General features: G+C 40.9%; 3 protein-coding genes and 1 long non-coding RNA gene across 19 annotated transcripts in view; 2 read left to right on the forward strand and 2 right to left on the reverse strand.

The window, feature by feature from the left end:
- Unc-115a (actin binding LIM protein Uncoordinated 115a) overlaps positions 1-3,942 on the forward strand; it is a 41,094-nt gene extending 37,152 nt beyond the window's left edge. For 10 of the 14 annotated variants that reach the window (XM_012286288.2, XM_012286284.2, XM_076535618.1 and 7 more), the window contains 2 exons: positions 1,010-1,213; positions 1,294-3,942. In XM_012286288.2, coding sequence (XP_012141678.1) covers positions 1,010-1,213; positions 1,294-1,407 — 318 coding nt within the window. In that variant the 3' untranslated portion in view covers positions 1,408-3,942. Of the gene's footprint in view, positions 1-1,009; positions 1,214-1,293 lie in introns of those variants that run through there. The other 4 variants (XM_076535626.1, XM_076535625.1, XM_076535627.1 and 1 more) reach the window with 2 other exon arrangements.
- LOC100883362 (26S proteasome non-ATPase regulatory subunit 2) lies at positions 3,568-10,074 on the reverse strand. Of its 2 annotated transcripts, XM_003703761.3 has the most exons (15): positions 9,950-10,074; positions 9,837-9,893; positions 9,409-9,767; positions 8,994-9,170; positions 8,694-8,880; positions 8,167-8,469; positions 7,259-7,341; positions 6,956-7,191; positions 6,748-6,886; positions 6,575-6,695; positions 6,324-6,523; positions 6,162-6,252; positions 5,739-6,026; positions 5,487-5,681; positions 3,568-4,797 (listed from the first exon to the last, which is right to left on the reverse strand). In XM_003703761.3, exons 1-15 carry the CDS (start codon positions 9,983-9,985, stop codon positions 4,591-4,593), a joined length of 2,679 nt encoding a protein of 892 aa, XP_003703809.2. In that variant the 5' UTR covers positions 9,986-10,074; the 3' UTR covers positions 3,568-4,590. The 2 variants fall into 2 exon arrangements, with proteins under 2 accessions (XP_003703809.2, XP_076391732.1); XM_076535617.1 differs by having other exon boundaries at positions 6,748-7,191.
- Positions 6,194-11,196, forward strand: LOC143265157 (uncharacterized). The gene is made up of 2 exons (XR_013039354.1): positions 6,194-6,283; positions 6,370-11,196. It is a non-coding gene; the product is annotated as an uncharacterized LOC143265157 (long non-coding RNA).
- LOC100883250 (facilitated trehalose transporter Tret1-2 homolog) overlaps positions 10,471-26,197 on the reverse strand; it is a 45,973-nt gene continuing 30,246 nt past the window's right edge. For both annotated transcript variants that reach the window (XM_012286277.2, XM_003703760.3), the window contains exons 3-7: positions 22,810-22,999; positions 21,820-21,991; positions 21,463-21,735; positions 18,567-18,875; positions 10,471-14,368 (exon numbers count right to left, since the gene is read on the reverse strand). In XM_012286277.2, the coding sequence (XP_012141667.2) occupies positions 13,946-14,368; positions 18,567-18,875; positions 21,463-21,735; positions 21,820-21,991; positions 22,810-22,999 (1,367 nt within the window). In that variant the 3' untranslated portion in view covers positions 10,471-13,945. The remainder of the gene's footprint in view (positions 14,369-18,566; positions 18,876-21,462; positions 21,736-21,819; positions 21,992-22,809; positions 23,000-26,197) is intronic.

Genomic DNA, 26,197 nt, shown 5'->3' on the forward strand with positions numbered 1-26,197 from the left:
ACATTGATTTGCGCATGTATGCTGTACATTTGCTACGATTATTTTACTCATTTTTTTCATTTTTGCATCTTTTTAATATTTTTTTATTAGTTGCCTTGGTATTTGAAGTTTGCATATTTGATTTATTTTGGCGAGAAACTTTGATATTTTTTCTGTTCGCGTACACCGACGACGATCCGACGCGAGGCTTATTTTTGATTTTGTTCGACCATCGACACGACTTAACGCCACTTTTATTTTCTCGTTGTCGCTACGATAACACGATGCGAGTCTCTTACCGTACGATCGATACGTGTAAATCGCTCTGTGTTTCGAATAACGTCATCGAAACTGACATGTACCGCGGTGTTCACATGATTTGACTGCATAACATTCTGCATCGAAGTTCTGCATCTGTCGCATAACTGTGCATACTTAATGAACACGGAACTATGTCTAAACTGAATTAGACGGGCATGAGATTGCGCTATCATTCTCATTTTCGATCAGAGACAAAATTAACGGATCTAGTGCTAGTTTCGTATGACAGTCGAATGTTTATGGCCGCGCGATAAAATTTCTGAGTTCCCGCATTTTCAAAGGCTATGCCCTTTTGGCATGCAACGACGAGTTAGTCCTAATGGCGCGTCTTTCAGTCTAGCTGTAGTTCTGTCTCACATTGATCACCGTTGAATACGAGCAAACGGGACGCCGGTGACGGTTCAACCTGTTTGCGTAACCCGCCATTAATAAACGCGGTGTTCCATTGATTCTTTTGTTGCTGCAAAACTGGGTTTTGTAACGAGCGACGATTCCATCTACACAACGATAAAGAGTTCTCGCACAGTTTGTCATTTCTTCTTTTTCGTACATGTTCGCTACCAGTGGATTCAAGTAAATTTACAAGTTGTCTGAGTCTCTGAGAATATTCAAGAATTGTGCGAGACACTTTTCAAGTGCACCGCTACTGCTCATCACCAGGCAAGTGGCTAGTGTTATAATAAAGTTAACGTTTGAATCGGTGCTGCAGAATGATGGTGGGATGCTGCCATCGTCCACCACGTATACAGGTGGCCTAGGTTCGGTAGTCGGGAGTCACGGGGGCCATCACGTAAGAAGATCGTTACCGGACATGGGCACAGCGCCATCCGAACCACCCAAACTCTATCCCTATCACTTACTTGTCATCACTAACTACAGGCTGCCAGCCGATGTGGATCGTTGCAATCTCGAAGTGAGTTCAGCTAATAAACAGTTCGTCTAATAATTGCTAATAAACGATTATCAAACAATTACATTCGCAATCTGTTCCAGCGGCATCTTTCCGACGCGGAATTCGAGGCAGTTCTCCAGTGTACCCGTGCCGAGTTCTACAGACTACCACAGTGGCGTCGTAACGAAATCAAAAGACGTGCCCGACTGTTTTAACCAGCAGCATATTACGCGTTCTACTTATATATTACCTTGATCGTGTCGCGACTGTGTTACCGTGCTATAGAGTGTACATTCCTTCAGCGTGGTAGGTATATCATGAAAAAGGGAACACGTGTTCAAAGAGCCGACGATACATGGCGGTTTTCAAACGCGAACAATATCATCGGGACGATCGTCCTCGGTCACTGACGTTCAATGATTCACGGGGAATCTTCGATGACACGTATACACATCATCACACACGTACACACAAACGACAACACGTATACACACACAGATGAGCACTGCCATTCGTCGTCAATTTTCTTCTCTCAGCAACGAATCCACAGGCAGCTTGACACTTTTGATCCTCGATTTAATTATTACCCTGTGACTTCGGTGCTTCTTACGGGAGAATCTTTGCTGTTCATAATTGTGTTTATCCGTTACCGCGATGGGCAGACGAGACTCGAAAGACAGGTCGATGATTAGGGGCGGAGGAACATTTCGGATCGACGATAGAGTCTATACGTTATCGTTGTTTAATGAAAAATGTTTCGAGAAGGTAGAGTTAAAGAGAAGATACATATGTATATGTATGAATCCTATGGGTAACCGTTTTAGAGAACGGTTTCAGAGAATTCTACTCCCGTGTCTAGCGTGTAATTTCGTGACCATGAAGGGAAAAGAAAACGGTAGATGGGTAGCGTTTTAGGAGAGTAGCTGTTCCGATGGTGATCTTCCTTTGGGAAAATGTCGATGTAGAGGAAGGTTCCATTAATGAATTTGGTAATTTATATGTCAAAGGTTTGAGACGGTGACAATTTAGAGAGTTGAACACTTGGAGGAATTTTGAAAGAAGTTTGAGAATTTCTAGGCGAGTTCTTCCTCGTCGCCATTTTTTTGAGGGAAGAGTACCATGCTCGGTAATTCGCTATACCCTCTTTCGCCATTTTCCCTAGGGGAAGCTTAGAATGCTCTCGACTGTATCAGCCAGGTTAGAAACTTGACCATTTACAACGGATGTTCGTCGTGTCTTAGAGCTTATGTCGACATGGAGCACGCTAGAGGGAGCAATAATAACGAAATTCAAGGGCAAATAATAGAGGACATATGGTAATACTCGTATTGCACGTACGTTGTTGTAAATAAGGCGAAAGAGAATGTTACGGTGGATGAAACAAGCAGCAGCAAAAAGAAGCGAGATATATAAAAGAAACATACGTATATACAATTTTGAGAATTCGCTTGAACCACAAGACACACATACTATTTGCAAAGGGTTATAAAACACGAAAGCGCTACTATCATAGGAGCTATCATTATTATGATTTAAGTTTTAACTATTATTATTATTATGATTATATTATATTATTATTATTATTATATTTTACTATAAGGAACATGAGAAATTTATGATATAAGTAGAAAGAAAGACCAGCTTGCCGAGTGACGTGGTCAATGCATGCGTCATCGATATTTATCAATTTTAATGCTCGTTAACAGACAATGTGTCTGTTGTTAAATTATAATATATAAGACATGTCTTAACGATTTCTGACTTGTATCGAATACATGAAAAACGCTCTGCGGTGCGGGCGAGATTACACGAATCATATCTGTGCTTCAATCAAAATATTTGCGAATAGACTATTGTAATTGTTCTATTTCGCGCGAGTACGTCAGACGGCAAGCTAAATATTTGCGAAGCGTGCGTACATTGGAATAGGACAGTTGGATCTAATCGAACTGATGTTAACACTTTGACAGCCGCTACCATCCACCTTATTTTCATTTATCTATCATTATACACCGTTACACTTTGAGGCTTCCAGGTGTAAGAATATTTTGGGAACCCAAGATATTTCCATAGAATGCCTCAATCTTAACCTCTTCAGGGATGATTTTCTTTTAAGATAGAAATCTAATTATATTACGTAATCATACTTATTTTAATTATACGTAAGAATGTCCACACACGAGATCATTTAACGAATCAAATAAAAAGGTAAACGTGTCGATCCTTGAAGAAGTTAAGCGTGTAACGATCTAAGCTACAGAAAGTTATTTCACGAAATAGGCGACCGTCAAGGTGTTAAGCTTCCCGAAACGTAACTCGATACGAAAAAATTAGAAAACCGGAAAAAAAGAACGAGTCGAGAAACGCGTGTTTCACTCTACACTTCGCCACTTACCCTAAGTCATGTGCCTATAATATGTAAATGTCGGCGGACATTTTTTTTAACACGAGAAAAGTCGTTGATAGTTTCTCTTTGCAAGAGCATCCGACACACGCGTCCGTGCAATTTCTTGGAGAATTTCTCGTGGTTACGTTAACGAGAATACAGGAACGTGCTCCATGATCTTGTGTAATTGCGAACCTGTTGACGAACAGGCAGAAACTGATATGCACAGACGTTTATGCGTGGCGAGAATAAAGAAAGAAAGGACACACAGTTCTTATCCACGATAAATAATCGTTGCTCGTTTCCTTGTGGTCCGCTTTTGTACACATTATCGAAATCAATAAACTGCAATATTTATCTTTAATTTGCAGAGTTTTAACATTAGCGAATAAATGTACACGGTGAACAAGAATTTCTTGTAATCGCTCGTTCGGGATTATTTTTATGTTCCCTACGTTTCTCACGTTTATTTCTGTATCTTGCTTGTTCCTTTTATTTCTTTTCTTCCTGTTTGATTTTTTCACTTAACCCTTTGGCTCGGTCAACAAGTTTTTGGTACATACAAATTTATAAAATGTTCGAAGCAACCACTTGTATCTTAATTAACGTCTACGCAGTCAAAGGGTTGAGCTGTATTTTATTTACGATAAACCGTGACACTGTCAGATCATGGTGCACCGTTGTCTCTACCTGTTTCCGTGCAATGCGAACCAATGTATGTTTCCGTTGTATAGAGCACATTGCTTCCGCTAGTCTCTGAAGTTAAATAAATGCAAACCTATACAAAACGCTGATCGTTCGCGCCTCGTTTTTATCAAGCGAAAGTTTCGTTCGAATCGATTCTTGTCAAAGCTGCGAAGTTACAAATTCTCGTCGAGAATTTTGCCTCTATTTTATTACAAAACTGGAAGAAACTATAGTGTATTTGGTTTCAAGTTTTTTATGTTTCTTCTCGCGAAATAAAGGTCATTTACCCCAGTTTCGGTATCAGATTCCTCCACCGTCACTGATTTTACGAAGCGGTCTTCTCTCGAAGAATGATGAAGCCTTCTAACACGTTGGATAACGCTTCGTATTCGTCCAAGGCGAGTTCCGCTCTTTCTCCGTAGGAAAGCAACGTTGGAGTCGTGTGAACGTATCCTCCGGAGATGCACTTAGGATTTCCAGCCTTGCCCACGATGTCCACGGCGTGACCAACCCTCACGGACACTGGCAGACTCTAAACCATCATTTTATATTCAGGGACTGTGATACTCTCGGTTATTATTTTACGCGTCGTACCTCTACGCGTCGTATTTCCACGCGCCGTACTCCCACGCGCCGCAAATCCACGCGTCATAATTCCACGCGCTCCAATTCTACGCATCGTATTTCCACGCGCTGTAATTCCACGCGCCGTATTCCCACGCGCCCTAATTCTACGCATCGTACTCCCACGCGCCCTAATTCTACGCGCCGTAATTCCACGCGTCGTATTCCCACGCGCCCTAATTTTACGCATCGAACTCCCACGCGCCGTAATTCCACGCGCCGTAATTCCACGCGTCGTATTCCCACGCGCCCTAATTTTACGCATCGAACTCCCACGCGCCGTAATTCCACGCGTCGTATTCCCACGCGCCCTAATTCTACGCATCGAACTTCCACGCGCCCTAATTCTACGCATCGTACTCCCATGCGCCCTAATTCCACGCGCCCTAATTCTACGCATCGTACTCCCACGCCCCGCAAATCCCCGCACAATCAAATTCTTGAAGAACCAGATTCTCGAAGAATTTAGATTCTTCCCAATTTGCATAATATTAATCGTATCCCTCATTCTATTCACCCAACAAATGTCTACAACCCTCAAACTACAAACATATTAATTTACGACCCCACTCAATTTAGTGAACCAAGTAACTGTACTTGTAAATTTTCATCCAAGGTGACCAACCACCTAGGTTCCATCGCCAGCGCCAAACAATACATCAAGTAATGCGATCTCGTCAGGATGAGGTTCTGATTGTCCAAAAAGGCGACCAAGACCACCATCAGTCCAGCCAAGGCGGTTCGATCCAGGACTTTGGAGGCGAAACGCAACGGAGATATGGACAACGTTCCCTAAATACGATGAATAATAAATAGCAAATTAATCTGGGGTTCTTGAACTTGAATTACTTTTCCAAGATGCACTAGACCCTGGGATATTCGAACGAGGAACAGGTGCAGGGGATTCTTCGCGTGGTAACAAGCCAGTTGTCTCAGCATGGTCGCAAGACGAGCGTTGTTTGTTCCAGCACCGACCAGACCGAGAGCGAAGATCGCGTTGTTGGTCACTTCGGCGTCGTTGTCGTGACTGTATTTGTTCAGAACGTCCAGAACTGCTAGATCTGGGTTTGAGAGGAAGGACAAGCCTAGGGCGAGTGGCATTGCCCTCCTTGCGGATATGGGACCGTATCTTCCGATCTGGAAATGATATTGAAACTTTGAACCTCTTAGGGAGATCGTAAACTTGTAAATATATTAATTTGAAGAGCAAAGATTGTACAGATGTTTAACTTGATTTTATGAACATAGCTTGTGGTATAAAAAGTGACAAACTTGACCAAAAATCCTCGAGTCTTCCTTCCCCTCTCCCAGACCAACAGCCGCAACACCCAAAGTGGCTATAGCCTGAGTCGATCCGATTTCCCTAATACACAAAATCAGTAACAACTTCATGAGTATGAATCACGAAATGAATCGTTCATTTAAGAGACACACTTGGATCCTTCTAACTTCTCTTCTGACTTCTTCGTTTTTTTCTCAGGCGATTCTGCATTTCGAGAACGCGGGTCGCAGCAGCTGGTGCCTGAAGAGTGAATGGACGTTTCTGATGCGTGTTCACCGTTCACTGGTTCCGAACAAATCCGCAGCAACTCCTGCACGATCAACACATCACCTGTCCCAGCGTACGCACACACCTGAAAACGATTACAGCTTTATTTGATTCGCGATAAGACTGTAGATGTCACCTGTAGTATAGTTTGCGAGGGTAGCTTGTAGGGTTCAGGTAGAACTTGGAGGGCAGCGGAAGGGGCCTCTATGATGTCTCTGCAGCCCATGTATACCATGCCCAATGATAGAGGCAGAAATCTGTGGAAGCAGGCGTTGAACTCAGGCTTACGTGTAAAGGTATTTGACCAACCTGGAGTAAGTACTGGACAGCTCTTGAGGAGTTAGCTCTAGAAGCTTTTGGAGAAGTATCGAGGAGACATCGGCATCGGCTGAACCTACGTTTACCAATCCTATTGCGATCGCACCGAGCGACACGGTTTCCATGGTACCTGGTAGAGGGTTATTGATATAATTTGAAATTGAGTCGAGAATTTCCTTGGACTTCTTAAACATCATACTTGTCTTATCTGATAGAACTCCAGTTAAGAGTTCAGTGACATCGGACCTCTGTGACCCGGCGTAAGCCAAGCCCAGTCCTAGAACAGCCCCAATTTTTAACGTCGCGTTATCGGAAGGCACGTAATCGCTCAGAAGAGCCAGTGCGGGATCACATTCGTTTCGAACCCCGCAATTGACCAACCCAATAGCGAGCAAGGCTCCTGATTTAATAAAATCATCGTTCGTATACAGGTATCTAGAAAACAAATATCACATTGCACATTGCAACCTTTATATTTCAAAAAGAAGAAGATGATGTTCACTTGTCAATCGGTACCAAACCACCGTCCACATCCCACATATGTATTAAACCTAGGGAGGCAGTAGCCGATAGCATTCCACGATCCTGTAACCAAATTTAAGATTATTTCTCTTTCGAGAATCAAATTCGTGAAGAATCAGATTCTTTTAGATTTACTCCTACGCGCCGTAATTTCACGCGCCGAGATTCTACGCATTGTACTTCCACGCACCATACCTCTATGCGTCGTATTTCCACGCGCCCTAATTTCACGCGCCGAGATTCTACGCATTGCACTTCCACGCACCATACCTCTACGCGTCGGTAATTCCACGCGCCATATTTCTACGTGCCGAAATTCTACGCGTTGCACTTCTACGCGTCGTATCTCCACGCGTCGGTAATTCCACGCGCCGAGATTCTACGCATTGCACTTCCACGCACCATACCTCTACGCGTCGTATCTCCACGCGCCGTAATTCCACGCGCCATATTTCTACGTGACAAAATTCTACGCGTTGCACTTCCACGCATCGTACCTCTACGCGTCGTATCTCCACGCGTCGGTAATTCCACGCGTCGTAATTCCACGCGCCGAAATTCTACGTGTTGCACTTCCACGCACCGTACCTCTACGCGTTGTAATTCCACGCGCCATATTTCTACGTGCCGAAATTCTACGCGTTGCACTTCCACGCACCGTACCTATACGCGTCCTATCTACACGCGTCGGTAATTCCACGCGCCGTAATTCCACGCTCCATATTTCTACGTACCAAACTTCTACGCGTCGCACTTCCACGCACCGTACCTCCACGCGCCGTATTTCTACGCATTGTACTCCCACGCGCCCCAATTCTACGCGCAATCAAATTCTTAAAGAATCAGATTCTCAAAGAATTTAGATTCTTTCAGATTTGCATTTAAAACCTTGTTCTTATAAACCCAAGAGTCCGCCGCGTTCGCCATTAGTTTATCCTGCCCGAACCCAGCATGTACAAAGCCAGAAACGAAGCTGGAAGCTAAATTCGCTCTGGCAGAATCGTGTTCGGTCTGTCTGAGCGTGTTGCTTGACTCCAACCAGGTTTTGTAGATATCGTCAGGATGTTTAGGTTCGAGGATGTCGAGTTCTCTCGCGAGGAGGTGGAAGTGACTGATCACGTGACTGTTGCTTAGGATGGTCTCTATCTCTGCTGCATCCTCGCCTTGGTATTCTTTTTTCAGAGGACTATCCTGAAGTATTTTTTCAAATTTTATTTCACTAACTTAGGTCTGTTTCATAGGAAACATCTTTAATATGTTCGAGCTGAACAGGTCGGTGTTAGAGATTTAGTAAAGATTTAGTTATTAGGTTAGATATTATTACTCAGGCCACAGTGTTTGATGTAATTTTTGATATTCAATAGTTTCAGTTAATGTTTTATGTTAAATGACAAGACATTAACTGAGTACAATACCCGTTGTCTGACGAGTATATACGCCAGCTGTTTCCTAGTGAGATTATCAGGACAGGTAGTAAGACACTGATGCACAAGGTTCGAATCCCCTAGTTGCATAGCGATCAGCATCGCCTTGCAGTACTGCTTGAATCTCAAATAGTAGTTGACCGCCACTTGAAGTATCTGCCTTTTCTCAGTGTCCTCGCTGTACATTTTAATAGTCTCATTTTGCATCAATTATAAGAGTCATTGATATTTATAATTAACTGAGTATACTGAAGAATGGGTGAAACAACCGACAAGGTTAATGAAATTCACCTATACATCGCACAGCCTTCCAAATAGCGACAGACCCTCTCAAAATTCGTGGAGTCTAAACAATCGTCGAGGAAGCTTAACTGATCGATTTCTAAGCACAAGTCGCATCCTGGTATCTCCGCGTTGTGCTTCATGTCGAATTTCACTATGCATTTCACTAAAGACGTTAGCTGATTCCTAAGAACAATTCAACAATTTCTTAATTTCTAAACATGAACAATAAGGTAGTGTTTCTGAAATCAGAATATACGAAACTGACTCCAGAAGTCAGTTTCCAGTCACAAAAATAATTTGACCATTTCAATAAATTTTCCCATTTAATGAACTTTAAATTGTCTCTGATCTACGACCTCAAGTTACGATCTCGCTATTATACACATAATGTCTCGCTGTACAGCAAAGAGATTCGCTATACCTTACACGCTCCTCGTCTTTCACGGGAGCGTTAGTCCACTCGTCCACGATTTCATTTTCCAATTGCCGTACATACTCGTGACCCCATTCCCCAGGGTTCCTCACGCCCCCTTTGATACAATATTCCAAGCATTCCTTGCACCCTGGAGGCGCAGCCGCCAGCGACAACACGCTCACCACTTCGGCGAGTTGTCTTTTCACGTCCGCGCTTTCGATCCTGCTGTAAGCCTGCTTCAACGGCTCGTACGAGTTTTTTAAATACTTGAGCGGTTTCGGTACGGAGGTCATCGAGGTGGTCGCCGTTTGCATCAGCAATCTTAATTGGCATAAGGATACTAGCATCTTGGTCTCGTCGTTTCCCTTGAATATTGATATGGGAATTAAAGGTTATGCAAATGAAGAAATTGCGCGGAGATTAAATGCAATTACTATTAACACGTCGACGAGCTGAAGGAGCTCCTCTTGTAACCTCGTGTCCTCTTCGTCCTAGATATCCAATGAATAATTGCTCAGGAATTAATTTTTTTCTAAATTACTTTTACCATTTCGGAATCCTTTTCGTGTCTGCGTTTAGCCATTGTATTTAAGTAATCACTGAATAAAAATACTTTGCGAGCTCTACAAAATTCATGAAATCGACCGATAACACGTGTGCGCTCGAACTGAAGTTGATTTTCTTTCTTTTCATTCGTCGATTGTATATTTCACCTCGAATTTCAGACTGCAGAACATTTTTGCTTCACTCAACTCGTTCGAACAATTGGCTGCGTAACAGTTCAACCGAACGACAAAATAACCGAATAACAAAATAATCGTTCAACACTATAACATCACATATTAATTATATTCAACCAACATATTTATTACCTAACTTAACCTAACCAACACGGTTATTTTGTCATTCGGTTATTTTGTCGTCGGTTATTTTGTCGCGGTTATTTTGTCTGCGGTTATTTAAGCGTGCTACCGAACAATTTACCTAATATCTCTATGAGACAGGGGTTATAAAAAAAAACGAAATAGGTGGGAAGAATAGGTTCAGTTCGACAGAAAAAAGTCCATCTTCGTGCATAATACTTCAAAGTTATAATTTATTTAGCCATAACAAGTGTGTACAAAAGTATTTATCGTACTTATACTATGTAGTAACGCGTATATAATATTAATATGTACAGTCGCGTCGGATGACGATTCGTATGGAAAATATAGATATATATCTCTGGAGCATCGTCGATTAAAATCTTCCCAAACAACCGATTTGTACCCTGATTAGATTGATACGTATATCACACTCTCTCGTTACTTCGTACAAAACATTTCTCACCGTTCCTTATTATAAAACCTATCTCGCAATCGCGTGTAGAAATCATTATCGTTAAAATTTCATTGTGCTTCGACTAATGTGCGCTGTATTTTTTTCAATTCTTTTTTCACGTTTCGTGCTGTATATTTAAAATTTGTACAAACTCTAAATGTAGATTAAAATTTGGGTTGTTGAGTTAAAATTTAGGTCAGAATCTGAGGAAATATCTGAAGAATATTCCAAATTTTTTATTTTTACTTTGACTGAAATTAACTTTGAGAAAATATCTGAAGAATATTCCAAATTTTTTATTTATCTACTTTGACTGAAATTAACTTTGACATCTCTGTAATATTCAATGCATTATTCTACATTTAGAGATAAATATACTTCAAATTCGCCATTTATCCAGTTTGAATTTGCATACGAATATTTAAATTTGAGGTGCACCGCGATTAAAAAAATTACAGCACGAAACGTAAAAAAGTACTTCACATTTGGTAGACTGTAGTCGTGCAGTCGAACACGATTTCCTTGAGTGCCGCAGTATTTTCAAGTCTCTGAAAATTTTATTGCTCTCGAACGAAGGAAAAGAACGATCGATTTTACAATCGCGCAGCTGCAATCTCGAGATTGCGTACACGAACAAAACGTCGTTGCATAATGAATGCAACAATTTCCTAAAAAAGGGCTGCACCGGCAGGAAGTTTACAGTATTTTTCATCGAACAAAAATTCTATCCTTGATATCCTGCAGTCTCGACTCTCTTCATGTTTCATGAATATGCATGCAATCAAGTTTGATCGTTAATCACTTTACCAGCGTAGTTCTTTTTGCTCCTGATTTTTTGCTCGCGCAGAAATAGATCGTATTTTGATATCGTATTAACGGTAACTGTCATTTATTTACGTATATAAAAGGGAAGAACAATTGGCATAAAACTAGTTTTTGTCGTGCGACTCGCTGCGGTAATTAACGCGTTTACGAAGTAATTTTCTAATTGTATTTAACTTACGATAAGTTTGTGCTTCGAAGATATGTCGTTGAAAACGCTCGGTTAATTGATATGTCTTTCGTCATTCCGCTAACACTCGTGCAATCTTAACAACGCGTTTGGCACATCCTTTAAAGTTACAAAATAATGTAAATAAGATACAAGTGTTGCTGTAAAAATTCTTGTGCGCGTGTTGATCCAAAAAGAAGTTTCTTAACCCTTTGCGAATCAAATCATTTCTATAATTTTCACTACTGTGAATATTTCTAAATATTCTCTGAGGTGTCAGTTTTTTCATATTAAATATGCAAACAATTTCAATATTTAAACACGAGTACTAATGTTTATGTACTTGATTTTTATTCCTTGCCTTCTTATTCCTGACTCGAAGGTTCGCAAAGGGTTAACGGGTAGGTTAGGATCTTTGGTACGTAGCTGAGTTAGGTAAGTACAGTCGCTGAACAAAAAAGTGATAGTACACGCGCAATGTCTAAAAACAATACTCCAAATAGAAGTTGAATTATGCTTAAAATCATCGACTAAACCTAAAATTATACACTGACACTAAGGTGATAAGGAAACGTTCTTAACAAAAAATACTACGGTGTTTCTAATCGACTAAAAATTGATCCATCGTCGATTCCCCTGTCTCGTTCGAATACACCGAACGAATCGTAGAATACTGGAATTCCAAAAAATATTCCGTAACGTGAATTCCAACGATACTCTAGAGGATGTAGAAAATATTGCTTCTCGTCTACTAGTCTAATCAATTCCACCGCTTTTCCGAAACACAAAGAACGTCAAGAAACTCTTCGAATCGCTTAGGAACATCGGTATCCATCTTCGCACGTGAAATAGGAATGTCGTCTAGGTCTTTTTTATTTAGTATTCGAGTAACATGCTCTCGAAGAACGTCAGTTTTCAACCTAGCCATCGACCCGCGGAATTTCCGAACGCCATTTTGCGAGGGGACGCCCGATGACGCTTTAATCTGAATCATCGATCTTAATCTTCATTTTCCGCGGGGTCTGATCAAACTTACGACGTTAACGCGTTCGTGTCTTGAATAGGTTTGGGTACAGTGTGGTTGTAAATAAAAATATGGAGAGTGATGAGTTTATCTGAATCTCCAAAGACTAAGGTTCTTAGTTTTACAGTAAGTTTTAAGTTTGAGATATTGTTTCGAACGACTCCAAAGAGGCGGCCATCTTGGAGGACCTGGACCGAACGCGTTAAATTATCGTGCAGGGATTCGAAGAATCGCATGAGACTTACATATATATGAAACGACGCGTTGAACGGCTAAAAGTCGGGAAATAAATATATTTAGAAACTATTATTGCGCGGACGTGACCAGAAACGGGACAGATCACAGGTTTTCGAGTGTCATTCGATATCGCCAAGTCGATCAAATCTGTGTTTATTCACAAAAGCCACCGGTGTAACTTTGCGAGTCGTTCAAAATACATCTAAAGACCTGCTCAAATTGTTAGCAAATCAGTTTGGACATGACAGTTTCAAAGCTGTGGTAAAAGTTGCAGCGAATAACTTGCCTGTAGCTCTACTGTTGCCATCTTGTTTGCAGGTAGTTCTTTATATGAAGATAAGTTCTTTATTCAATGTCAAGTTTAATAGTTGCGCAGTTTACGAGGATGGTAAATTATTTTACCTACTAACTGTTTGTTCTAGTGATGTAAACTTTAAGTCCAAGTAGATGATAGTACTTCAGGGACCTACTAAACACTTAACCAATATTTTACACATCAATAGACAATTTACATAAACCGTCAACTACAATTGTTTCATGAACTGCAATTTACATGAACCATCCATGAACTACAATTTTTTCATGAACCATCCATCGATAACAATTTACATGAACCGTCCATCAACAGCAATTTACAAGAACCGTCATCAAGAGCAATTTAAAAAAAATATAAGACTGCGGTATCGAAAGACACTCGTCCAAAACTGTTCAGTTTCCCCCGTCCGCCTATGTACACACACGTATACCTAAAAATCGTGAGCGTTGTCGACCCGACCCGTTTCTACGATCCTAAATTAATGTCCACTCGTCTCTAGTCCGTCCGTAAGGATCCAGAACCGCGATCACGGCCTTTGGCAGTATATTAACGCGCTTGTAAAAGGAGGAAACAAATGGTTCGATCAGGGTATCACGGGGACGAGAAGAACGACCAAGAGCACGGTTATTCATCCCCATGTACCGTAATACTGTTTTCATTTCTTACTCGAGTCACCAAACTCGGGAACCGAGGGGCTCACGCCGTTCAACTCGTCTTGGATCTGTTGCAAATTCTTGCCCTTCGTCTCGGGCAACACCAGCACAGTGAACAGCACGCTGATCACACAGAACACACCGAACACCCAGTACAGCATGTAGTTACCGAGCGCATTTTGCAAGTTCTTGGAGAATTTCGTGATGAAGAAGGAGAGCGTCCAGCAGACGAATACCGTGATACCGGAAGCCTTCGATTTTACGTCGGAGGCGAACATTTCACCCATCACGGACCATGGAACGGGACCTGAACCGACGCTGTAGGTCGAGATGAACACGACCAGAGCGAGAATCGGCAGGAACGAGATACTGCTCACGTCTGACTTTTGGACATCTTGCAGGTACATGTAGATGCCGAGGGCGCCCTGGAAAATATAAGAGAAATGTACGTTAGTGACTTGGTTAAGTGAAACTTCAGCTTTGTGAGAGGTTTATTGTACTGTGAAGAGGGTGTATAGCAATTGCTGAAAATTGTAAGGAGCAAGATTATGATGAGTGGAAATACGGCGACGTGAAAGTATGGCGCGTAGAAATACGACGCGAGCAATTACGGCGCGTGGAATTACGGCGCGTAGAAATATGATGCGTGAAATTATGGCGCATGGGATTACTGGCGCATGGAATTAGGACGCGTAGAGGTACGGTGCGTGGAAGAGCAACGCGTAGAATTTCGACGTATGGAAGTACGGCGCGTGGAATTACGGCGCATGGAATTAGGACGCGTAGAGGTACGGTGCGTGGAAGAGCAACGCGTAGAATTTCGACGTATGGAAGTACGGCGCGTGGAATTACGACGCGTGGAACTACGGCGCGTAGAAATACGACGCGTGGAATTACGGCGCATGGGAGTACTGGCGCGTGAAATTACAGTGCGCAGAATTACGGCGCGTAGAAATATGACGCGTGGAATTACGACGCATGGGAATACTGGCGCGTGGAATTACAGCGCATGGAAGTACTGACGCGTGGAATTACAGCGCGTGGAATTAGGACGCGTAGAGGTACAGTGCATGGAAGTGCAACGCGTGAAATTACGACGCGTGGAACTACGGCGCGGAGAAATACGACGCGTGGAATTACGACGCATGGGAGTACTGGCGCGTGGAATTTCGACGCGTGGAAATTTGGCGCGTGGAACTACACGCGTGGAATTACTACGCGTGGAATTATGGCGCGTAGGATCACAACGCATGGAATTACGACGCGTGGAATTGCTAGCGCGTGGAATTAGAACGCGTAGAGGTACAGTGCATGGAAGTGCAACGCGTAGAATTTCGACGCTTAGAAGTACGACGCGTGGAAGTACTACGCAAGTAATTGCAACGCGAGGAATTACGTCGCGTGGAAATACAACGCGCGGAATTACAGCACGTGTATTCACGTCCCGTGAAAGTATAACACGTGAAACTTCGCTATCTCGTGAGAGATTGTGAAATTCTGTACCTGTCTCGCAGTAAGTTCACGTGAAAAGTTGCCATATTAGGTTTCGCAACAAGTTCGATATGTTGCATCGGATGGCTCTTTTCGCAACCTTGATCCACTGTCCATCGGCGTAAGTTTCGTAGGTATTGCAAAATAGCGGCAACAAATCGATCGCGGCCTTGCAACGTCTATTCAAATCGATTTATGTAACCTGTTGAATGTGACGGTGTGTGCGGATGCACTCCTGATGCGAGTCGCATTCCGCTGTTGTAACGCGCGAACACGAATCGAGGTTGTTTGCTCCTTCGTTAATTCTTTGCGTGCATCTTTACCTTGCAACTGTGGAAGGGTCGTTCCAATTGTAAGTGTAACCAACTTCGAATTGACACATGTGATATATCGTAACAAAGACTTCGTAGCGAATGATGACTCCTCATTTAAATATCGTGCTATACTGATTGCAGATGCATTGAACGAGTTTTGAAAAATATAAGTCAGTTTATTCTTCAAATACTCGATCAAACGTGCTATGGACACGGAAACGATCGGTTGTTCCGATGACTTCATCTACCTGGAACGATGAGGTCGTGTCTAATTACTCGTCATAGATTGTTGCACCGATCGAATGTCAATGTCTCGTAACGACGCGTGTAGGATCGTTGGTTCTCCGTGTATCATCGTCATTTCCCAGTAAATTCCCTAATGATGGGAAAATAAAAAGAAAAAAATGGAAGCAGCCTGGCGTGCAACTGGTCGTGTTTATAATCGTTACAGACACCGATCATCTCTTGGTATGCTTGGAACGCGGTTAATTACTATCCATGGTAATTTTGTAATTCATCGATTCATCGTTGCGTCGTTCAATCATGATGTTTTTCCGTTTGCGGGGATAGTCAGGCACGTAATTGATCAATTATAGCGCGTCAAACGTGCAAATGGTGCCGACTTTTTGCAATTCAGCCGGATTAAATTAGGATCACATTGTCTGGGACATAATTGGCTGCAAAATTGCTATTCTAATTGGAGACAGAACGTTTTTAAGAAGATACAATGCATTTTTCTTATGTTTATCGTTATTTTTATTTAGACTTGTTTCTTATCATTTTATCAGTGTGTTGGGTTTGAAGGATTTTGTGACGTATTCCTTCGCGCCGTATTTTCACACGTATTTCCACGTAAGGTGCTTCCACGAGCTTGTAATTCCGCACGGTTTTATTCCCACGTGCTGTATTTCAACGTTGTTTTTCTGTGAGTTGCAATTCTACATGATTGCGTTTCCACGCGTTGTAATTCCACGCGTCGTAATTCTACGCGTCCTAATTCTACGCGTTGAAAGTTCCGTGCGCCGAATTTCTGCGCGCCGTGCTTCCACGCGTTGTAATTCCACGCGCCGTACTTCCACGCGTTGTAGTTCCACGCGCCCTAATTCTACGCGTCGAAAGTTCCATGCGCCGAATTTCCACGCGTCGTAATTCCATGCGTTAAAAGTTCCATGCACTGAATTTCCACGCGCAGTACTTCCACGCGCCCTAATTCTACGCGTTGAAAGTTCCATGCGCCGAATTTCCACGCGCCGCACTTCCATGCGTCGTGATTCCACGCGCCCTAATTCTACGCGTCGAAAGTTCCATGCGTCGTAATTCCACGCGCCCTAATTCTACGCGTCGAAAGTTCCATGCGCCGAACTTCCACGCGTCGTAATTCCATGCGTTGAAAGTTCCATGCACTGAATTTCCACGCGCAGTACTTCCACGCGCCCTAATTCTACGCGTCGAAAGTTCCATGCGCCGAATTTCCACGCGCCGTACTTCCACGCGTCGTGATTCCACGCGCCCTAATTCTACGCGTCGAAAGTTCCATGCGTCGTAATTCCACGCGCCCTAATTCTACGCGTCGAAAGTTCCATGCGCCGAATTTCCACGCGCCGTACTTCCACGCGTCGTAATTCCACGCGCCCTAATTCTACGCGTCGAAAGTTCCATGCGTCGTAATTCCACGCGCCCTAATTCTACGCGTCGAAAGTTCCATGCGCCGAATTTCCACGCGCCGTAATTCCATGCGTTGCAAGTTCCATGCACCGTACTTCCACGCGTCGTAATTCCACGCACCGTAACCTCACGCGCCCTAATCTCCCGCGCCGTACTCCCATGCGTCCTAATCGCACGCATCATACCTCCCCACGCCGTAGTTCTACGCGTCTTTATTTCCACATACCGAATCCCTAAAGTCCTATATCCCCACATTCCCTCCTCTATAATCTCGCATTCCTTCTTCCTATCCCTACATCCCCACATTCCCATATCTCTCATCTCTATCGTTTCTTCTATAACCGAACATAGTTGAAAACTACTTTTGCGAAACGTAAATTCCTCAGGAAAATTGCTACTCGGCTCAATCGCAATTTCTGTCTAATGTGTTTTGAATTCCCAGAATTTGACGTAGTGAAGATTCGAACACGATAGGAATCTAAGTTACAGAGGATTTTTACAACGTCCAAATGACAATGTAGAAGCAATCACTTTTGTGATCTTAGCACACCGATCATTAAACGACGCTTCGAAGCGTGAGAAATGAAGAAACATTTGTGACGTACACGAAACTTGACGTCGCTAGAAAAGAACTATTCGGATCTGGCAACCGCCGCTGTATTTTTGTTGTTTGCGCGTAATCGATCGGCAAGAAAGACGTCATCTCGTGTTCCAGTTCATTGAATGCCAATCAGACTTCCAATAGAGCGGTTTGTTGCAAAAATAACGCAATCCTCGTTTCTTTATCGCGAATGTAAGTTCAGTACCGTGGTAATAATTATGAAACTGATAACTTTTTTCGGTCGGTAGAAAAATTGTAATGTAGAGATAACTTCATTCACAAGTGCAATACACATTTTCCTTGTACATTTTATACACATATTCCTAAGTAATATATTATTTTTTTTTGTTTATGAACATCGATGTGTTATATGTTCAAGTATTTCGAACTTCAATAAATATTAAATTATTAATGTAGAAGTGGAATAATTTTAAAGCCATCGTGGCTGTTAGAAGCAATCGACAGCAAGACCGCGTAATCAGTAACTATTTGCAGGAATTACTCGAACTAATCATGAAGAAATTTGAAAGTACTGTGGCGAAAATAACTTACCAAACTGACGATCTCGCCAACGCCAGAGAAAACGAGCAGCATTCTTCTGCCAAGTCTGTCAACGACGAAAGGTGTGACACACGAGGCAAGCACTTGCACTACTCCTACGATGATGGTCGCGAGCGAGGTCTCCAACGCGACTTTCGCGCTCTTGAAAATACCGTCCATGTAGAACAGGACCACGTTGATACCGCTGAGCTGCTGGAAGGCGACGAGCAAGCACGTGTAGATCAGTGCCTTCGTGTTGGCCTTCACCGTGAACAGGTCCGAAAGCTTGGCCTCCTCTTTGAAAGCTTCGTCGATGGCCGCCTGAATAAAACAAACGACAGCATTGAGATTGTTGATCTTGAGCTCGATTAAAATGACCGGCTAGCACGTTGACCATTTTCCTTTTCCTTGAGTTCTTGCTGATTTCTATTTTTAAAATACTTTGAAAGTCTTATTTTTCCTTGTGGATGCTGGAATAATCTTGGAACTATCCTTGTTGGAATAATGTTTTAATAATGTGGAGTGGCTGGATTACATTTGAGAATGTTTTACGTTTCTTGGAAATTATTGGCTAGTTTAAATTATCCAGTTGTAATGTTCAATGTTTTTAATATTTCACAAAGTGTCAAGAATGTTTTAAAGTATGGACCTCGTGAGAACTTTGAACTTGTGATTTAAATTTATTCTGAAATTACTGCACATTATGGAGATTTCCAAGGTATTTGCAACGGAGTTTGTCAGGGAAATAATGTATCTTGTTAAGGTAAGGTGCAGTTTCTGGTTTCATGTAATCGATATTGTGGAGGGTAACTTTGTAAATTCAGGATTAGGTTGTATGGAAGCTCGAACTCCTCAAATAATTAGCTATGTGTTGATACCTCGACTGCTACGTGCTTCTTATTACATCAAAAGTTCAAGCTTGTGAACTCATAAATCCCATGTGTACAAAGTGTTAAATAGACCAACGTATTAGGTGCACCAATTACATTATTATATTTTTGACTGACATTTTTAATAAAAATTATTTTTTAAAATTTTAACTTGATTATGAGGTCAAAGAATGTCCGTCCAAATTCAAATGTAATCTTCACTAATTTATACCTTTTGAATTTTACTGTAAATTCTGCGACCATGAAAATGACCATTGAAATAAAGGACCTGCACATGTTTCGAATACATAACTACTACTTCAAAGTACCTTAATACTTTGCAAACATGAATTGAATATAATATAAATGGCTAAGTAGATACTTAGCCATTTTTATCATAAATGTATTTCCTCTACAGCGTAATACTTAGTAGATACTTAGTAGATACTTAGTAGATACTTAGCCATTTTTATCATAAATGTATTTCCTCTACAGCGTAATAAAATCGCAGACCTAAATAAGCAAACAGCTAAATTTGTCAAAAAGAAAGAAAGATATTCCGGTATGAACCAGCGTCGATTAGCTTCGAATCTGAATGGCGTGACCGCGATAAGAAGAGCATCGTTCCGGTCAAAAGAGAAAGAACTTTTACGATCGTAGAGTCTGTGAACCATCGAACTATGGACAGGCGGTGTTTTATTGACATAAACACGAGAATTTGAGAAAAGACGGAGAACACGACGGTCAGTCGATAACGACGATTGGTCGAAAGAGTCGGCGAGGCCGACGAGACTCGCAATATCGTATCGGCGTTCGGGTCACGTTCGCTGAACGAGGCCGGGGGTAAGGTCGTTCCTTGATCTGCCAATGGTGACGACGATCTTCCAACGTGCCTCTGTACGCTATATTGAATCGCGTGGTCAAGTGACTAACTCGTCACGTGTCCTGTACTCGACTATCGCATCTTCCGCTTTTCGGATTCGATTGAACCGTGGCGACCAAATCGATATTGTAACTATGTGTTTTTATAGCTACGTTTATTAATAGTTATCGGGGCTCTTTTTTGGGATTAGGTCAGTTGGATGTAGTGGAGATCTAGAGGATAGGGAATTGATATGAGAGTTGAGAGTTTGAGGATCTGGGGATTTGAAGATTTAAGAGTTTAGGGAGTTGAGGGTTTGAGTACTTGGAGTTGGGGAATTTGGGAATTTATAGAATTCTAGGATTTGGAGATTTGGGAATTGGAGATATAGGATTTAGGAAGTTAGGGAGTCGAGGGTTTGAGTACTTGGAGATTGGAGAATTTAGGAATTTATAGAATTCTAGGATTTGGAGATTTGGGAATTGGAGATATAGGATTTAGGAGGTTAGGGAGCTGAGAGTTTGAGTACTTGGAGATTGGAGAACTTGGGAATTTATAGAATTCTAGGATTTGGAGATTTGGAAATTTGAGAATTGGAGATATAGGATTTAGGAGGTTAGCTGAGAGTTTGAGTACTTGGGCGTTAAGGAATTTGGAAGTTTACGGAATTCTAGAAATTGGGAATTTACAAATTTGGGAAGTGGAGATGTAGGATTTCAAAATTAAAAGAGCTGAGTATTTGAGTATACGATCATTAGGAAATTTGGAAGTTTTAGGATTCTAAGGTTTGGGATTTGGTAATTTAGGAATTCGGGATATAGGTTCAGATCATTTGCAAATTTGGTTACATAGAATTTGGGAAGTTAGCTCGAGATATCTGTGAAGCTGGATCAGCTGGATACATGTATCAAAGTTATCCTACGTGTACATATGTCAAAGTCTTACTACGTGTACATATATCAAAGTTTAACTACGTGTACATATATCAAAGTTTAACAACGTGTATATATATCAAAGTGTACATACATCAAAGTATAACTACGTGTATACATCAAAGTCTTACTACGTATATAACAAAGTCTCACAACATGTACATATATCATGATCATCATACACGTACTTATAAAGTCATACCACATATAAATGATCTCTAAAAAAACCATACAACAGCACTCACCTGCATTTCATCAGCTTCCTTCTGCACACTAGCCCCAGATTTTCCTCTAAGTCTCGCCAAAGCCTTGATCGCTTCTTCCCTGTGTCCAACCTTCAGCAGATACATAGGTGACTCGGGCATCCAGAAGAAGCATACGAAGAACACGATAGGCAGAATGGCGCAGGTGATCCAGAATACGTGGTAGGATACGTATGGTCCGATAGAGTACGCGTACAGCAGACCAATAGTACAGAACAACTGCAGGAAGGATCCTAGTGCTCCTCTGACGGATGTCTGTTCACATAAAAATAACGATCGATCGTTTCTTTAAAATGTTTCGTGGAGAGGTGCACGATATGCAGTTTAACGGTGTTTTACCTCGGCTATTTCACCGCAGTACATGGGAACGCACGTGAACGCGAATCCTAAAGCGAAACCGAGTACCACTCGAGCTACGTACAGCTGCACGACTACCGTGGCTGAGGCTATCAGGATCCAACCGACCAGAAATGGCGCCACGGAGATCAGCAGTGTTCGCTTTCTGCCGTATCTGTGGCAAATTAATATTTTTGTTAGGGTGTCAGCTTATGAGGAGGTATACACTTATATTAGCTCCACTATTTTCACGGGTCAGACGCACTCGCACTTCGGTCGTGATCAATTTTACTCGAATTTTTAATACGCTTCAATTTGAAGTTCAAGTCCAATTATAATTTGCATAGTCAACGATTGCATAGTAACATATTGATATAACATTTCACATCTTTTTGTCTGTATTAATATTGTACCTCTAATTAGTCAGTTCTGACTGACGCACCTGACAAATAAGCCGTAGTGCAAGGGGTTAAATATACAGTGTATATCAAGATTGATTGATTGATTTTATAAGGACCTTGACTGCTATGATCATTGGCCCATGTATATTAAGAAACATAGCGTATATCAAGATGTACATTGCTTGTAGGCATACACTTGTATCCGTACACTTGTATTAAATACACAGTGTATATCAAGATTGATCGATTGATTTTATAAGGACCTTGACTGCTATGATCATTGGCCCATGTATATTAAGATACATAGCGTATATCAAGATGTACATTGCTTACAGGCATACACTTGTATCCATACACTTATATTAAATACACAGTGTATATCAAGATTGATTGATTGATTTTATAAGGACCTTGACTGCTATGATCATTGGCCCATGTATATTAAGATACAGAGTATATTTCAAGATGTACATTGCTTACAGGGATACACTTGTATCCATACACTTATATTAAATATACAGTGTATATCAAAATATACGCTTATTGGTGTAAGCATGTATGTCTATAAGGAAGTGTATGATAAGCAAATTACTTTTCGGCCAAGTATCCAGCAACGAAGGGACCGATCATCGCTCCGATCGACAGCAACGAACCGATCCAAGTGTTTTCATCGTCAGTAATCTTTCTATGGAGCGGATTGTCCTCTATCTCGTTCTGCAGCTTCGACAGCGCTGGGCTGGACCAGCCCATCATGGCTCCGGCTGATACGGTACATAGGTTGGCTGAAATCAAAAGAACCTTTATGTGATTTAATTCTGTATATTTTTGGGACTTATTTATTTAGGGAACGGAGTAGCACGAAAATCGTGTATGAGTACTAGAGCATTTTTGACAGTCATAATCTGCCTCAACTTCTTAGACCCCATATCCCAAACTCCTCAAATCCCACACCCCAACTCTGATTTCCAAATTCTCCAATTATCCAAAACTTAAAAATTTCAAATTCCTCAACTATCGATACCTCTCCATAATCATTCAATAAGTACGTAACGTATCAATGAAGCTAAAAAGAGACATCTGCACAGACGTCCACAGCCATACACAACGATAAAAAGACTCGAACCCCCTCGAAACAGAAAAATGACGTTTAATCTTGTCCACAATTATTTTTCGACGGCGTTATCATTACGGCTGCAAATTATTCCATGCCGACGGAGGACTATCGTGAACTGTTGTATCGTTATTGTTACGTCTGTAATCTATTCAGAGCATTCATTGTTCTCGTTCTTAGCGGCTGGGACGCTATGTGGGTAAAGAAGGATCGCCTGCTCGACTGAAACGTGACCGGCCATTCACGCAGGAACCGTGAACGCGGAAAATTTGTACTTCGGATAGTTCGCTCGTTATCGTTTCTCCACGGTGCTTTATTTTCTGCGATCTTCCACTGTGCGCCGCTGATGAAACGAGGCTAATCGATACTCGAACGCATACGGATACGACTCTGTACGATCCGATTTGATACGTGTTTCCAATTTTTGCGACCAAAGAGATTGCAACCGAAGAGCTTTTTTTCTGTGAAATATCAGGGTTCGATATATAACGTTTTTGGGTATTTGTCAACTTCATCGGATTTGAAGATTTGGAAAGGGCTACAAATCTAAAAACCTGCAAATCTGAAAATCTAAAGACCTGAAAATCTACAAATCTACAAATCTAAAAATCTACAAATCTGCAAACCTAACAATCTAGAAATCTACAAATCAACAAATCTGCAAACCTAACAATCTAAAAATCTACAAATCAACGAATCTGGAAACCTAACAATCTAAAAATCTACAAATCACCAAATCTAAAAATCTACTCACCTAAAAATCTAAAAACCTAAAAATCCACAAACCTAAAAATCACCAAATCTAAAAATCTACTAACCTAAAAATCTAAATTCTAAAAATCCACAAACTTAAAAATCACCAAATCTAAAAATCTACTAACCTAAAAATCTAAAAATCCACAAACCTAAAAATCTAAAAATCCACAAACCTAAAAATCTAAAAATCTGCGAACCTAAAAACCTGAAAATCTAAAAATCAGAGAATTCTTATAAAACGTGAGAAAACTTATCAGTTAATCGATGGAAGTTTACGCCGATGATCCGTGTGTCTACATATTTTCCTCTCTCTTCGTATTTATTGATACATTACATAATAATCAAGGACCGTGATAATGGTCGAGCAAACAATGTAGTCGATGGTTTGTTTTTTAATATGGAACGTGTGTACAGATTATTACAGCCTCCTCGATCAAATTGAAACTCGTGTCTAGAACTGACCCATCTGTTCCCGTTACACCGTTAATTTGCTCGTCGCTATAGTTCCTCGTTTAATCGTTCGAATTCGACTACCTCTCATTATGCAACAATTAATCGAACGCTCGAAACGATCATGGGAAGGTAAATTGATCGCGAACATAATTCAGTTTCCTTCTCTCTGTTCTATTATCTCGGCAACAACGGGAATAAATTAGTTTAATTTATTTGCGAAATGCGTTAGGGGCAGCTGTGCTGAAATTGCATTATATCGAGTGCGTTTGATTATAAAATGTTCTGTGTGCTTTTGATGGAGATTGAGAAAAATTGTAAAATTCTTTGCGACGTTGACGATACGTTAGAAAATGTGATAGGAGGATAATGAGGCGTTTGGACACTCATTGACTGTCACGTTATTTAATCATAGACTCAGTTTTTTAGTATTTCCAGAGTACTATTACTAGCATTTCACGTTCGTAAAAATTTTCAGACAGATTATTTTCTGTGAAGAGATCTATCTTTTCATAGATCTTGACTTTCTCTTGAAAACTAAATTAATTTTCATAAGAGCTCTAATTTTCCATAATTTCTTTCATTGACTTTCCTATTCACTTCTACATATTTACAGAGTGAAATCCACGATTATCGTCGTACAGAATATTTAATAATAACAAAGTGTTTTCTAAAAGCTCCAACGATTCTAATTAACGTCGTCAATTTTTAAGACAACGGATTTGAACAGAAAGAATGCAAGAGAATCTTTTACTGTCGACCGCGAAACGACGCTAACTGACAGTTCCTCCAAATCAGACGATAATTGTCTTAAACGGAACAATTTCAGTAATTTCAAACCTCCTCAGTATCTGTGACCCTATCTTTCCATATCAGTGGATGTGCAGGAAGTCCTTGAACGCTGCCTCTAAAATTGGCCATCATGCAAAACTGCTTCGTAAACGGAAACGCCTTCGACCGGATCCTTGAATCGCGTTTCGCAAATGTTAAAAACGAGACCGTGGTTACGTTCCGATTACGACACTGTTTTCGAGTCGATATAAATTAACGGGTAATTTCAAATGGTCCAATATCTGTTTTCATTTATGTCTACCTTCTAAAAATACCTTAACACTGCAATTCTCCTCTTGTTCTCTTTTTAAGTATTACTATATTTCGAATTACGTTAAGTTTTATTAAATGCTTTGTTATTTTATTTTGAAATTTATTATTGGCTATTTATTACATTTATTATTGGCTAACCTTTTTGGTTAGGTTAGGTTAGCTTTTTATGAAAGATTTAATGAATTTCTTTTGGAGAGAATTTTCGCCGATAACCAAGATGGCGGCCACATCGAAACAATTTTAATTCATATTTCGTAAAATAAATTCATAAGAACTAAAACTTGTATAATAATTCCACGTGTTACAATTTTTTTTAAATTTAAAGAATGAGTAACAATTTAAATTCAACTCTGTTAATTTTTAGAACAATTCTATCACGAAGAATTTTCGCCGATAACCAAGATGGCGCCCACATCGAAACAATTTTAATTCATATTTCGTAAAATAAATTCATAAGAACTAAAACTTGTATAATAATTCCACGTGTAACAATTTTCTTTTAAATTTAAAGAATGAGTAACAATTTAAATTCAACTCTGTTAATTTTTAGAACAATTCT

Source organism: Megachile rotundata, chromosome 9 (assembly GCF_050947335.1).
Source record: "Megachile rotundata isolate GNS110a chromosome 9, iyMegRotu1, whole genome shotgun sequence".
In the NCBI taxonomy this organism is placed as follows: Eukaryota; Metazoa; Arthropoda; class Insecta; order Hymenoptera; family Megachilidae; genus Megachile; species Megachile rotundata.

Bases quoted from the DNA above. Each gene is read 5' to 3' on its own strand.
- LOC100883362 (XM_076535617.1), bottom strand. From the start codon at position 9,985: ATGGCTAAACGCAGACACGAAAAGGATTCCGAAATG. The intron at 9,768-9,836 runs GTAATTGCATTT...TCAATATTCAAG, and splicing joins AGCTCGTCGACGTGTTAATA to GGAAACGACGAGACCAAGAT. The intron at 6,696-6,747 runs GTTGGTCAAATA...CTGCTTCCACAG, and splicing joins CTGTCCAGTACTTACTCCAG to ATTTCTGCCTCTATCATTGG.